Source organism: Diachasma alloeum, unplaced genomic scaffold, assembly GCF_001412515.2.
Source record: "Diachasma alloeum isolate Michigan unplaced genomic scaffold, Dall2.0 Dall_scaffold_00327, whole genome shotgun sequence".
In the NCBI taxonomy this organism is placed as follows: domain Eukaryota; kingdom Metazoa; phylum Arthropoda; class Insecta; order Hymenoptera; family Braconidae; genus Diachasma; species Diachasma alloeum.
Genome location: NW_021680466.1, coordinates 325196 through 339456, shown reverse-complemented (window position 1 = coordinate 339456; position 14261 = coordinate 325196). Strand labels below are relative to the sequence as shown.

Genomic DNA, 14261 nt, shown 5'->3' with positions numbered 1-14261 from the left:
AACTCTTCCAAAACGCCATTTCAAAAATCTTCAGGTCAGGCTAGGCCCCTGCCCCCCCTCCAGCACCCACAATCGATTTTGGGTTGTCGCCAACTTCAGTTCGGTCGTCTCGAAAACAAAAACGTCAAACTTAACCTCGTAAAACCTCGTAAATCCCCTCATAAAACCTCGGAAATCCTTTTTTTCGACTGATTGAGTGAAAATGAGTGAATCTGCGGGAGGTGCAGAGGCTGCAGAGACGAATGGAGATGCAGGACAGTCCTCGTTCAATGGAGAGACTGATGAGCATCTCCAGAAGTCACCAGGAAGTGCAGAAGACAAGGCCCCCGAGTGAGTTTGAATTATTTATCCATTTTGAGTGATTACTTTTTAAGATTAACTCGAGTATTTTCAATCCTCAATAACTCGAGATCGGCTGAGTGAAATTTAAGTTTTGTCCTCTTGTTTTGAAGGAATTTTTCCAGGCTTTAAAATAAATTCTGATTTATTAAAGTCGCTTCATTTGGACAGTAGATATTGATGATTTAACAAGAAAATTTTTTGACCTTCCGCTACTGAAAGAAAGAATTGAAGAAAACTTGTCCTCAGTTTTTCGGAAATACCTCGAAATCCAGATGAGACATCTAAATACTTATAGGGACTTTTTTGTAGCTCTTGGAATTCTCTACAAAATACGTTTTGACAGAAATTCGCTATTTTCTTTAGTTTCAAAGATATTCCCCAAAAGCTCTCAACATCTGCACAAAATTATTTGAAAAATTCTCAAAATGGCCTTAAAAATATTTAAGGAACCCCTGAAATTTCCCTTGAAATCCTTCAACTGATCAATCTTCCAAGAATTTCCAAATTGCTCAATCCCCTAGAATTTTACAATTTGAAATTCTACCATTGGTCTTTTTTTTTTAGAAATTAACCATTTCCTTCAGTTGCGAAAATATTCCCTAGAAATTCGCAATGTCTTTTGAAAAATATGAAAGAAAAATCATTTATTCTGTCCATTAATTCCCCAAAAATCCTCCAGACGAATTGGACAAGACTTGGTGTTAGAAAACCCCTCGAAGAAGTCCATTTCCACCCCAGGGAGTTCAAATCGTTCAAAAAAAAGGAAGAAAGCCCCGAGGGATGCAACAGCCCCCAAGCAGCCCCTCACTGGCTACTTCCGATTCCTGAACGATCGGCGAGAGAAGGTGAGGGCCGAAAACCCCACCATGTCCTTTGCGGAGTTGACGAAACTCCTGGCTGCGGAGTGGAGTTCTCTCCCTGTTGAGCAGAAGCAGCAGTACCTTGATGCTGCTGAGCAGGACAAAGAGAGGTACAACAAGGAATTCAGTGATTACAAACAGACTGAGGCTTATAAATTATTCACGGAGAGACAGAGCAACGAGAAAGGCGCAGAGGGGAAGAAGGAGAGGAATGGAACTGCTGAGAATAATGAACCTGTGGTGAGTCTCCCAGGAGTTTTTTAATTGAAAGAAATTTTCAAGTTATTCTGATAAATTTTGGACGATGAAACGAAATTCCGCAGAATTCTGTGGAATTTCTTCTTTTCGTTTTATGGAAGAAAATCCATTCAGAAGTTTTTTGTCAAAAAATTAATTTCCAACAACAAATTTCCGTAGCTTATAATTCCCTGAATAATAAATCGTAATAGTCTCCTGGAATTCCTAACTAATGAGGAGTCATCTAGAATTCCATGCAACAGAAATTTTTCTGTCATTGATCCCTCCGGACTACCTTAGCTATATAACCCCCCTAGAATTCCTTGGCTATATAATTCCCCTAGAATTCTACTATAAAGCATTATTCAATTGATCAGTGCCCTAGAATTTGAGAACTTGATATTCATTGACTTATCAACCTCCCTGGATTTAACAGCTTGAAATTCTTCAAGTGTGCGACTCCCCTAGAATTTCAACAATTTGGAATTTTCCAATCGCTCAATCTCCTAGAATTTCGAAGCTTAGATTCCCCACTGGATGAATTTCCCTAGGATTTCACGAATCAAACATTCTTCACTCATTGATCCCTCCAGAATTTCTTAGTTATATAATTCTCCTAGTACTCCTTGGCTATATTATTCCCCTAGAATTCCACTACAAAGAATTATTCAATTGATCAATGCCCTGGAATTTCACAATTTGAAATTCATCAAGTGTGCAACTCCCCTAGAATTTCAAAACTTGGAATTCCCCAACCAATCAATCCCCTAGAAATTTATCACTTGAACTTCTCAATCGACTAATTTCCCTCGAATTTTACAGCATAAAATTCCCTAATTGTTCTCTAACTTGCAATTCTCCAACTCAAGCAGTCCCCTATAGTGTCAGAACTTAAAATTCGTCAACTGCTCCATTTCCCTAGAATTTCACAGCCTTGAAATTCCTAATTTTCCAGCTCTGCCAGCATTTCAACGCTTGCAATTTCCCAATCGATTAATCTCCCTAGAATTTCCTATTGGATGAATTTCTCTAGAATTTCACAGTCGAAAATTTCCAAATTTCCACTTTAACTTTTTTTCATTGAGGAAGAATGATTCAGGATTATGAGGATTATTTTTATTTAGGAGCCACCAACACCCGAGAAAGACACAGATTTCTCTGGCTTCGATATTCCCATCTTCACTGAAGAATTTCTCGATCACAATAAAGCCTGCGAATCTGAGCTGCGTCAGCTCAGAAAAGCCACTTCTGATCATGAAGCTCAGAATGCCGTGCTCCAGCGTCATGTGGACAGTCTCCATGCTGCTGTCAATAGACTAGAGTCTGAGACGAACCAGCAGAGAACAGCCAATCAATCGTTACAGCGACATTTGGATGCCCTCAGGGGACAGCTGGCTGGATGTTTTGCTAGTATTGCACTTCCAGGTATTAAAAAACAAATTCCGACGGTTTTTTCAATCAATTTTTTTTTTCTAAGAAAATTGTTCATCAAATTTTTAATTTAAGGCTCGGGTGTACTATCTTTCGAACGTTATCTCGATGTTTTTTTTTCATCTTTCGTCATCTTAAATTGTCAATTAAGTCCTGCATCATGCAGAAGTTTTGAAAAATTATGAATGAATAAGCAAAAAAAAGTAGAAAAAATTCTTAATTTTTTCAAAGACCTTATTTAATTTATATTCAGAATAAGTTGAATAACAAGAAATTGAAAAATGTATGTGATTTACTGTGACAAATGACGGCCTGTCACCCAATATCATGCAGGGGGAAGACTGATTTCGTAAATCTTTTCCCACACTGCACAGAGACATTTATTACGAAAAAGGCTCTTTGAAAAAAGTTGTTATTTTTTTTTGGAGAATTTTTTAATCACACTTTTATCACATAAAAATGGCAGATGACTACATACCACTGTTTTAAAAATTGAGATACCTAGCTGTCACTTTCCAGGACGAGTTAGTGTTTTGTTATCCACCATGGAAAATGACAGCTAATAGATAATTTGCCACAGCGAATCAGATATTTGTAATTTCCACTTTTTTCAACTCATTCTGAATGTCAATTAAAAACGCTCTTTGAAAAAGTTCAGAATTTTTTCTATTTTTTTTATCATTCTATCATAATTTTTGGGAATTTCTACATGATGTACCACTCAATTGACAATTTTGGATTACGAAAGAAAAAAAATCTAGATAACATTCGAAAGATAGTACACCCGGACGTTAATTTTCTTTTTCTAAGAAAATTGACTTTAATTTGCAATCAATTTCTCTGTCTTAAAAAAGTCTGGGGAAATTTCATGTTTATGAATTGATATTAAATCGTAATCTTTTCTGAATAAACGTATTCATCTGCAAGCGATGTAAATTAATTCAGGAATCAGGGATTTTGGAGAAATAAAACACTGATCTAATTGTCAAGGATGTGATGCTTCGCTGAATACATTTTAGCTTTCTCAGACTCTTGACTCACTCAATGTTTAATCACGCTATTAATTAGAATTCTCGTGTGGAAAATTGTTACTTGCATCGTAAAAACTCGCCCATCCCATCACTCACCAAAAACTTGCCCATCCCATATTTTCTAATCAATATTTTGTATTTTCAGGTACGAATGAAGGAGCAACACCTCAAAATATCGACAACTACGTTGAAAAACTTGAGACTTTACTGAGTGGAAATGCAGAGCCATCTCTTCGAAATGCCCTCCGATCAGCAGTCTCTCGTCTTGAACTATTGGGATGACGTTCACCCCCGGGTGCCACTCCAACATCACCGCCCAAGCATCGTTCTCGTCATTCCCATCGTAAATAATCTCTATCTTCGAATTAATTTTTTAAAAATCGAAACATTATCCACAATTATTTCATTTGTAAAATCCAGACTCAGAAAAGGTTTTATTTACATTATTACCACCAAGTACTTGTGATTTACAAGTTGTCATTCAGACATTCTCAGTCGACTCATATATTAATTAAATTACTTACATAAACAACTTAAATTAATTTAATACAAACGAATAAACAATTTACTAAAGACTAAGAGAAAGCACTCGCAGTTGAAAATTAATGTTATAATTGGTCATAATTGGCAAATTGTCCTTTAAAGAATCGATAAAGGCACATAAAAAATTTGGAATTCCCCGACTTATCCATTCCCCTAAAATATTACAACTTGAGATTCGCTAAGCCTCAAGGATTCTGTTTCTTAGAATTCCCGGAGCAATTCGCATAATCCCTTGCTGTTTACAAAATTATAAATCCTCGACGCTCCCCTAGAAATTGAAACCGTGTCTAATTCACCAATCTCCCTATAGTTTCCGAGCTGGAAATTCCTCAAATAATCTCTCAAAATCCCCCAATTTTTGTTGACTCCCCTAGAATTTTAGATAATTACCTTCCTTGAAATTCCATAGCTTGGAATTTGCCACTTTATTAGCCCCTACAGAATTATTCAGTTAGAAATCCTCTCAGAACTCGACCGCTTGGAGTTTCCTAATTATTCAACCCCCTAGAATTTCACATCTAAGAATTTCCAATTGATCAACTCCCCTAGAATTCCATCTCCCAATTGTCTGATCCCCCAGAATTCAACAGCTTAAAAATCTCCTATTAACCAATTCCCCCAGAATGCCTCATCTCAAAACTCCTCTAGAACTTCACAACTTAAAATTCTCCCCTTGTCCAACCCCCCTCCCCAAAAACTGCATAAACTGTTTCAACGCATACCTCAACGCCCCCACATAGACCATCCCCCCTCTCTCAGCGTCCCCTACCACTCCCTCCAGTGCATCAACCACCCCTTGCACGAGTCCCCTATCGACCCCCGCCAGTCCCCTCAGGAATTCAAAACACCCCTTCGTCATTTCCCTCACCCTCCCACAAACAACCGCACACAAACTCCCTTTAATCCCCTCCGGGCTGTAGAACGCATTCCCACACAATTCCTTGATCAACTCGAATGTCTGCCTCCTGTGAGGATGGAGGTCATGAACCCTCAAAAACCCCTCGATCACCAGCTTCAGCACCTTTCCCCCTATCACCTCCACCAGTGCCCTCCGCCCTCCCTCCCGCAGCAGCCCCTTCATGAGTTCCATGAACAAATAGGAATTCTTCCTCAACTCGTTGTTCTCGATGGTCAGATAATTGGATGACAATTTATCAAAAATCACCTCCACAAAGTCATCGCTGATCTCCTTGTTGAAGAGATTGATCAGCTGTTCGATCCTGAAGCTCCTGTCGTGTTCAGTTATCAGGAGTGGCAAGTAGACATTGAAGAGCTCGACGACGATCTTCTGGAGGATTTGATCCTGTTTTGGGGACAGGGTCTGCAGCCCCAGGACGATCATCGAGAAGATCTTCTTGCCGAGGAGTTTCAGGTGGGAATTGTCCTCTGCGGGTAGCATTATCTTGGTGATGAGCACCCGGAGGGGATTAGTGGGCGTGGGGGTGTAGAGGATCGGGGCGCAGGTGAGGATTATTGTCCCCAGGCAACGGTAGATGAAGAGGGAAGTCGGGGAGTCCTCTGTGGTGGGTTTTACGGGGCTGAGGACCCACTTGTCGAGGGTCAGGAAGATCGTTTTTATCTGTTTGTCTAGGGGCGGGAGCTCGGAGGGGGTCAACGAGGAGCGGTAGGTGCTTAGGGTGTTCAGGAAGAGGAGGAGGGAGGTGTTCGAGGTCTTGAAGTCTAAGGAGTCACGCCAGGAAGGGAAGAGCTTGCGGATTGGATCTACGTCCACTAGGTATGATTTTATGGTTTTTGTGGAGGGGTCCATATTGGAGATTGCACACTTCAGCCAGACCTGCAATTAATTTTTTTTCCTAAAGTTTTGGGCAATTGTCCTAGTTGAAGCATTCCACGCTGTTGTACCTAGCGTGGGGAGTACTTATAATTCAGTAGCGAAGTGGTAAAACGGTTCAAGTCCACTTATCTCCCACTTGGGTTTTTGAGGAATATTTCCGAATCTAAGGGAGATAGCGAAATTTTCGTAATTACATTTGTTGTAACACTCAATCCGTTCTACAAAAAAGGTTATAACAAAAATTTTGCTATCTCCCTTGGATTCCGAGATATTCATTGCAAACTGGGCAATTGTCGAAATTGACTTGTACCGTTTTACCACTTCGCTACTGAATTATAGTGGGTTCTAGGCTTAAAGGGATACATCCCAACAACAGTTTATCGGAATTTAAATATACGAGTTTATTACTCGATCGTAATAACTGTATCATCTTGTCTTACGAGATTGTTAATGAAAATGATAATTACGATGAAGATCTGTGATGATAGCTAGGCGACTGTTATATATATGAAAAAAAAAATGAATGGAACGAATATTGCCAATGACAAATATAAATAATGTACTTGAAAAAACAATGATAATTTTAATCAAAATAATAAAAAATTAAATTATAAACAAACAAATACGTGAACTTAACAACGAATAAAAACTTTTTTCCGATGGAAAATTAAACGAAAACAAAGCTATAATAATGTAAAAAATTCATAACATTCATTTGTACTAATTACGTTATGTTTTGGTTTTCTCTTAGGGGATTTTTGTATCTCAAGGAAATAACAAATTGATTCTAATCTAATCTAATCTGAGTGATTGCAAAGAGTTTACGACTTTTATACACATCGGAGTCCAATTCAGGGATCGGCATCAATCTTTAGATTATTAATAATAAGAGAAGTTGCACCTTAAAATGATTAAAGTTTAGTTATCTTCATTAAAATGTAAAAATGATAAAATGATAATGTAAATATGCGATCGACTATTGAGTAAATAATTCTAAATTTCATAAAAAGGATTTTCGACTGCACTTCAAAATAATCGTCATCTTCCGAAATCAATTATTGATTGATAAAGCAATTCGGGATTTGAATATTTAATTGATGATTAATTTGAAATATTGATATATTGATACCAATTGACTAATTCAAAATTTAACTTTATTTAAAAATTATGATTGTGCCGATGTTTGCTCCAATTCCTGTCTGCTCTGTGTAGAATTAACCGCCTCTTGAATGATACATTGATTGATTATATTTAATCACTTGGTCAGCATAATTCAGTTACTGGATGTCCACATATTCAAAAATAACGTAATTGACCAAATCTGGGGCATAACAACGCTATTTCAATGAAAAATATTTTTTTAAGATTTCGATATCAATGGAGTATTTACATATCAAGAAAAAATAATGTTTGGCCTATTGACAAAAATTACCTGCATCACCAAATGATCAAAATTGTCCAGAATCTTCTTCATTTCACCAATGGCCGCTCGATTCTCAAGAATAATCGAGAGATAAATCCTGGATATATTGACGTCTTTAACATAGATCGTCGATGTGAAGTGCCTGAACAAGGATGGAGCCGAATGTTTCTGGCCCTCCGCCATTTTTGGACACCTGAGAGCCTCGAGGGTGAACGCAGCAGCTAGTTTTCCGATGTCCTCGCAGTTCTCCTCGGTCAAATCGTTATCGTACACGAGGGCCCGAATTCTGGCGGCTGCGGAGGCCCAGAGTGCCTCCAGCATCTCTTTCCCTCCCAGGTTCTGGAGATCTAGAGCTCTGGATTTGTTCAAGAGGTCGAACAACATTTTCAACATTGTTCCCGCTCGATTTTTCGGACACTCCAGGAGGTACCGATCTATCCAGCCGCCGATGAGATGATGCTCTCCGTTGTCCAGCAGATCCACCTGGAAATTATTTTTCAGAAAAGTATTGCCACAAGATGTATGAAATTTATGAATTCCCCTAACAAATTCGATGAAGCCCATCGAAAAGTTGAAACTTCTCGACTTATCCATTATTCCCCTATTTCCGTAAAATATCACAAAGTTAGAGTTGCCTCCAGTATTTCATTCCTTGGAATTCCCTAAGCAATCCTATTCCTAGAATTTTATGACTTGAAATTCTCTAACTCAGCAATCCCCCTATAATTTCAGAGCCTAGAGTTTCTCAACTGACCTACCTTCCTAGAATCCATAGTTCGGGATTTCCCCATTTTTCACATCCCCTAGAATATTACAACTTGGAATTTCTGGCCGATAAACTCGCCTAGAATTACACAGCTTAGAATTCCTCAACTGATCACGCCCACCCAAATTCCACGTAGTGCACTTCTCCATCTTTCAGCCCCCCCCCCTCGAATTTCATTGTAGGATATTAGAAATTAAGTTTCCTGGAATTCTGCAATTGGTTATTTTTCAATTATCTTATTCTCTGTAATTCAACCGCTTGGAAATCCTTCACTGGTCAATCCCCCTAGAATTCCGCAGCTGGAAAACCCTCAACTACTAATCAAGTACCCTAGAATTCTACAGATTGAAATTTACAGTTGATTAAGTCTCCTAGAATTACACCGTTTGAAATTCTTCAAGCTTCTTAAAATTTTATCTGTTTTAATTCTCTAATTTTTTAGCCCCCTGGAATTTCAAACCCGGAAATTATCAGTTGATCAAATCCCCTAGAATTCCGCAATTGGTTATTCTTCAACTGTTCTATCCTCCGGAATTCGACGTTTGGAAATCTTTCATTGACAAAACCCCCTAGAATTACACAGTTTGAAATTCTTTAAGCTTCCTGGAATTTCACTTTTTTCAAATTCCCTAACTTTTCAGCTCCCTGGAATTTCAGAGCCAGAAATTATCATTTGATCAACTCCCCTAGAATTCGGCTCTTGGTTATTTCTCAACATTTTATCCTCTGGACTTCCACGTTTGGAACTCTTTCATTGACAAATTTCTAGAATTTCACACTTTGGAATTCCTCAACTGACCAATCTCCCTAGAACTTCCCATCTTCGAACTTGGCATTTAATTTCTACAAAACATACCTTGTCGAAGCTCTCCCTCAGTGTCTCCACGAAGACACTCATCATGCCCCTCCCGAGGTCGTCCCTCCTGGTGCTGAGGACCCCGACGACGCTCATCATCTCCTCCCCAATTCCCCTCAGATCAAGCCGGTTCTCCAACAGAAGAGCAACCCCACACAGTTGTCCCTTGAAACTCAGTGATACCCTCCGTCCGTTCTCCTCATCTCCCTCCAGAGGGCTCGGCAGCAGTCCCATCATCACCTTGACCACATTATCAGCATCCGCAGTAACGCCCAGGGTCAACAGCAGTGAAATCAGGTTGAAGAGCCTGACCTCCGAGAACTCTTTCACCTTGCTCTTCGAGAACTTGGAGTAAACCCTTCCCCGGATCTGATTCCACACCTTCACCTCGCGTTTTTCATAGTTCTCCTTGAGAATGATCCCCAGTAGCTTCAGAAACATCCCGAAGCTGGACTCCTTGGGGTTCTCCCCGTTGATCCTCTCCCTGACCTGCTTCAAGATGTCTCTGGGGCTCTTCTTCTCCAAGGAGACACTCCAGGGCCCGGCCGTCTGGACCAGAAACGGCTGATCCAATCTTCTGTGAAAGCAGTCCCAGAGATAGCTGATAATCCTGACGGAGGAGTCCTTGTCCTTCCAGAACTCCAGGATCATCATCTTCAAGAGTGGAATCATGATCCTCAACTCTTCGTCAATCTCGTCGCGCTCTCCTTCCTTCCCGCCTTTATCCAAGAAGGACTTGAGGATCTTCTCTAGCTGATGACAATTAGACTCGTGGAGGATTGGGGAACCGGGGTAGCTTCCCTCCGGGGGGTAGGTGTGGAGGAGGGTCAGGTGGTAGATCATCCAGATGCAAAAGATCTCTGGGCTTTTTGTGTCGAGCTTGTAGGGACACTTGTCAGCCTTATTCCAGGACAAGCCTTCCTCGTTGGACTGGATGATCCTGTCGAGGGTGGAGTTTACGTAGCTCCAGAAGGTGCGATTACCGAGATTTTGGGGTATCTTGGGGATTGTGATTTGGAGGGTCAGCCAGAGGTCGCGGACGCATGAACAGCTGAACGGGGTCTTCAGGAGGAGGTCTGACGAGTCGATTCTTTGAAAGGTCTTCGGGGGTGGTTTCCGGGTTGGAATAAAAGGGCAATATTACCAGAGAATATTTTTCTGAAATGCGGAAAAAACTTTGCGCTGTGAATTCTCAGCCAAAGGAAATGCCAAAATGTGAAGAATGACTTGGAAAATTTGTACCGACTACGGTGGCCGAAGTGGTTAAATCGCTCGGCCGGATGGCGGGATCCGTGAGGCGCGGGTTCGAGTCCGGCTTGGGGCAGGGATTTTTTAATCCTTCGGAAACTGTCGAACGGTAGTCTAGACACCGAGAATCATCGGAGAAATGGTAGAACAACATTCCTCGATGATGCTCGGTCGATGGACGTTCGTGTTGACCAAGGTTTTCCATGGTTTCCCTTGGTCACCAGGAGAAGTTTGTGCACGGCGTACAGCTCCTGGGGTACTATGCGACACGGTTGGAGAGGAAGTCAGTCGGCCCATGATAACCGCAAATTAGGGAACTTGTAAAAACCCGAGTAGGGTATACATGGCAAATAATAAATAAATAAATTTGGGAGATAAATAAATAAATTAGGGAGTTGATGGGACGAGTTGGGGGTGATCTGAAGAGGATAAATAGCTTTAAGAAATGTTCGAAAGTACGAGGTGGCTGGCAGGCTTCTCATTATAAGTCTCGCGACCCTTATTTTGACCCTTGTGACCCTTAGTTTCTGACCCTTAATGTTGGAGTCTTAATTTCGAGTACCAAATTTTCATCACCAGAAGTCGATTTGGATTTTTATAACACGGAGAGATATTGAGAATCCAGTAATCCCTATTCTAACCCTTGTGACCCTTAATCTGACCCTCATTATACCCCTCGTGACCCTTCATTTTGGAGTCTTGATTTCGAGCATCAAGATTTCATCATCAAAAGTCGATTTGGATTTTTACAATATAGAGAGACATTGAAAACCTTAGTTTCATCCTTATGATCCTTAATCTGACCCTTGTGGCCCTCATCTGGATCATCAATCCTACCTTCATTATAACCGTCGTGAACCTTATTTTGACTTTGGTGACTCTTAGTTTCTGACCTTTGGTTTTTGACCCCATGTCCTTTATTTGGACCCTTACTCTGACCCTTGTGACCCTTAATCTGACCCTTATTACCCTTATTCTGACCCTCGTGACCTTCATTCTGACTTTTCTGACCTTTGTTTTGACCCTTATGACCCTTAATTTTGAGTACCAAATTTTCATCACCAGAAGTTGATTTGGATTTTTATAATATAGAGAGATATTCTAATAATAAATTAAAAAAAAGAGATATTCAGTTCGCTAGGACATTATCATTTTGCAGCCAAAATGGCTGAGGAGACCCCTTAAGCCATCTTTCAGACTTTTCCATTACCACTTGACTGAGAATTCATCACGCAGAGTTTTCCCCGCATTTCATTTGAGCTGTTTTGATCGCCTACCTTCATCGATACGAAGATAAGGTCCTGCACGAACAGTTCCAGGGCCCGATCCAGTCGATCATTCTGATCCTGGCTCTGATCCTGAAGCGTCTGCTGATGAACAAGGGTGATCATCATCCAGCGCAGCTCCAGGTGAAGATGAAACAGGTGGAACCCCGGCTGGGGGCATCTGTTCCCACTACCCGAGGACGAGTAGTGTAGCGAGATGTTTTTCAAACGAGAGAGGAACTTCCCCAGGGAGAAGAGGACCTCGTCGAATCCAGTCTTCAACTCGGTCACCAGTGGGTGCTGGAGGTAGGGGAGCTGGGACTGGATTGAGTGGAAGTAGCTGCGGATGTAGACGACGAAGTCGAGGATCTCCTTGCGGAGGTGGTAGTAATTCATCTGGGATTGGGTGTGAGGTTCGTGGGGTTGGGGGAGCTCCTGGGGATTCTCATGACGGTTTAGGATCCTCATGTTCATCTCCATGAGCTTTATCAGGTGCTTCAGCTGGATGATCGCGGTGGCCGCGGGGTGCGGGGAACCGAAGAGGATTGGGGTTGAGGAGGGGAAGGTGGGGAGGGAGGGCGGGTGGAGGATGGGGTTCAGGTGGGGGCGGTGCACGAGGCTGGAGGGGGGGAGGTGGGGGTCGGTGGGGGTGACCTTCCCCGAGCAGGAGAATGTGGTCTCCTCCATGGGTGCTGGAAAAAGGGGGGTTTAAGTATTCGTAATTGTTAATCAATTAATTATTCAATTCATTGATTAATAATTGACCATTGATTTTTGAAGAATTGGTGATTATTAGGGAGTGGTAGAGTGCAATTCGACAAGTGACATCTCATTTTCAAGGTTTTTTTGGAAGCTTGAAAATGAGAGCAAATTCTTCCTGATCGCGTCGTTTGTTCGGGAGATATGAGGATTAAAAAAATTGAGAATCAATTTTACAACTTTGATCCCATCATCAATAGCTTGAGATTGGCCGAGTAAAATTTAATAACTGACGTCGCATTTTTAGGTTTTTAAAAAGATCTTGAAAATGAGAGCAAATTCGTCTTAATCAGGTCATTTGTTCAGGAGATATGAAGATTTGAAAAATTGAGTCAATTTTATCACTTTGATCCATCATCAATAACTTGAGATTGGCAGAGTGAAATTTAATAAATGACTTCTCATGTTCAAGATCTTTTTGGAAGCTTTCATTCAGCATATGAAGATTAAAAAAATTGAAAATCAATTTTATCTCTTTGATCCAGCATCAATCACGTGAGATTAACAGAGTGAAATTCAATAAATGACGTCTTATTTTCAAGTTTCCAAAAAAATCTTAAAAATGAGAGCCAATTCTTCCTGATCGCGTCGTTTGTTCAGGAGATATGAGGATTTAAAAAATTGAAAGTCAATTTTATCACTTTGATCCATAATCAATAACTTGAGATTGACAGAGTGAGATTTAATAAATGACGTCTTATTTTAAAGTTTTCAAAAACATCTTAAAAATGAGAAATTCGTCCTAATCGTGTCGTTTGTTCTGCATATGAAGATTTGAAAAATTGAAAATCAACTTTGATCCATCATCAATAACTTGAGATTGGCAGAGTGAAATTAAATGACCACTCATTTCCAAGGTTTTTTCAAGATCCTCAAACCCTTCCACCCTTAACTCACCATATACTGACATTATAAGAATTCATTAGAAAAAAAATTCAGTAATTAAAAAAAAAGGAACTTTACGAATCTGATGGATATCATCTTTAAACTCTCAGCAAGATCATCTCAATCATTTCGTGCCCCCAAAACTCACAAAAAATGAAAACATGAAAAGTCTCTAAAGATGACAAATGTCTCTAAAAATGATGTGTTTTCAATTGAAAAGCAGAATTTGTAGCAGAGATGTCAGACTACATGTGAATGTTTTTTTGGGCTCAAATGAAAAAGCGAGTCTCAAAATGGCGTGCAAATCCATTTTGCCCCAACTCCAAATTTTTTAACTTTCCGACTCGAAGGAAGCTATTGTAACGACCCCAAAAATCAAAAGTGGAAATTTAATGACATCTTCACGCTGCATGACTCCTCGAATCTTTCTATGATGTTTTTGCACACATGTCTGTCATCTGCATGTGTGTCTCTGTGCATGAGAGTGAACGCCAATGTATATATGTGACGCAAAAATTTTTGGGACAAAATTTCCCAGCAAACAGTATGTCGACAATTTGTCGACAAATTGCCGATGTCCTGTTAAATTTTATATGGCACTGGAAAAAATTGTTTTCTGTGTTCCCTTGAACGAACGGTGCAATTTGTTTTCGCCTGAAGACATCTGTTCCCCGGGCCCCCCAAAAAAATTAAAAATCCCTTCATTTCCACTCACCCGAGCACTTGGCTCTCCAAAAGTTCCAGTAAAATCCCTCACAATGACTCTCAACGATTATTAAAAAAACATCAAAATCACGTGAAGACTCCGTCCAATAATTTT

General features: G+C 40.3%; 2 protein-coding genes across 3 annotated transcripts; one reads left to right on the top strand and one right to left on the bottom strand.

Moving 5' to 3' along the window:
* Positions 1-88: 88 nt before the first annotated feature.
* On the top strand, positions 89-4575 carry LOC107040336 (high mobility group protein 20A). 2 transcript variants are annotated; one of them, XM_015260386.2, is made up of 4 exons: positions 89-330; positions 1022-1442; positions 2567-2864; positions 4047-4575. In XM_015260386.2, the coding sequence occupies exons 1-4, from the start codon at positions 203-205 to the stop codon at positions 4181-4183; spliced, it is 984 nt and encodes a 327-aa protein (XP_015115872.1). In that variant the 5' UTR covers positions 89-202; the 3' UTR covers positions 4184-4575. The 2 variants fall into 2 exon arrangements, with proteins under 2 accessions (XP_015115872.1, XP_015115871.1); XM_015260385.2 differs by having other exon boundaries at positions 2564-2864; positions 4047-4574.
* Positions 4303-14258, bottom strand: LOC107040333 (protein MMS22-like). The gene is made up of 5 exons (XM_015260382.2): positions 14157-14258; positions 11810-12489; positions 9285-10385; positions 7672-8145; positions 4303-6239 (listed from the first exon to the last, which is right to left on the bottom strand). Exons 2-5 carry the CDS (start codon positions 12482-12484, stop codon positions 5097-5099), a joined length of 3393 nt encoding a protein of 1130 aa, XP_015115868.1. The 5' UTR covers positions 12485-12489; positions 14157-14258; the 3' UTR covers positions 4303-5096.
* Between the last annotated feature and the right edge of the window lie 3 nt (positions 14259-14261).

Excerpts from the sequence above, each read along its gene's own strand:
- LOC107040336 (XM_015260385.2), top strand. The coding sequence starts at position 203 with ATGAGTGAATCTGCGGGAGGTGCAGAGGCTGCAGAGACGAATGGAGAT. Across the intron at positions 331-1,021 it reads GCAGAAGACAAGGCCCCCGA|ACGAATTGGACAAGACTTGG; the intron begins GTGAGTTTGAAT and ends AAAATCCTCCAG. Across the intron at positions 1,443-2,563 it reads CTGAGAATAATGAACCTGTG|GAGCCACCAACACCCGAGAA; the intron begins GTGAGTCTCCCA and ends ATTTTTATTTAG.
- LOC107040333 (XM_015260382.2), bottom strand. The coding sequence starts at position 12,484 with ATGGAGGAGACCACATTCTCCTGCTCGGGGAAGGTCACCCCCACCGAC. Across the intron at positions 10,386-11,809 it reads TTATCTTCGTATCGATGAAG|ACCTTTCAAAGAATCGACTC; the intron begins GTAGGCGATCAA and ends CCACCCCCGAAG. Across the intron at positions 8,146-9,284 it reads TGAGGGAGAGCTTCGACAAG|GTGGATCTGCTGGACAACGG; the intron begins GTATGTTTTGTA and ends AATAATTTCCAG.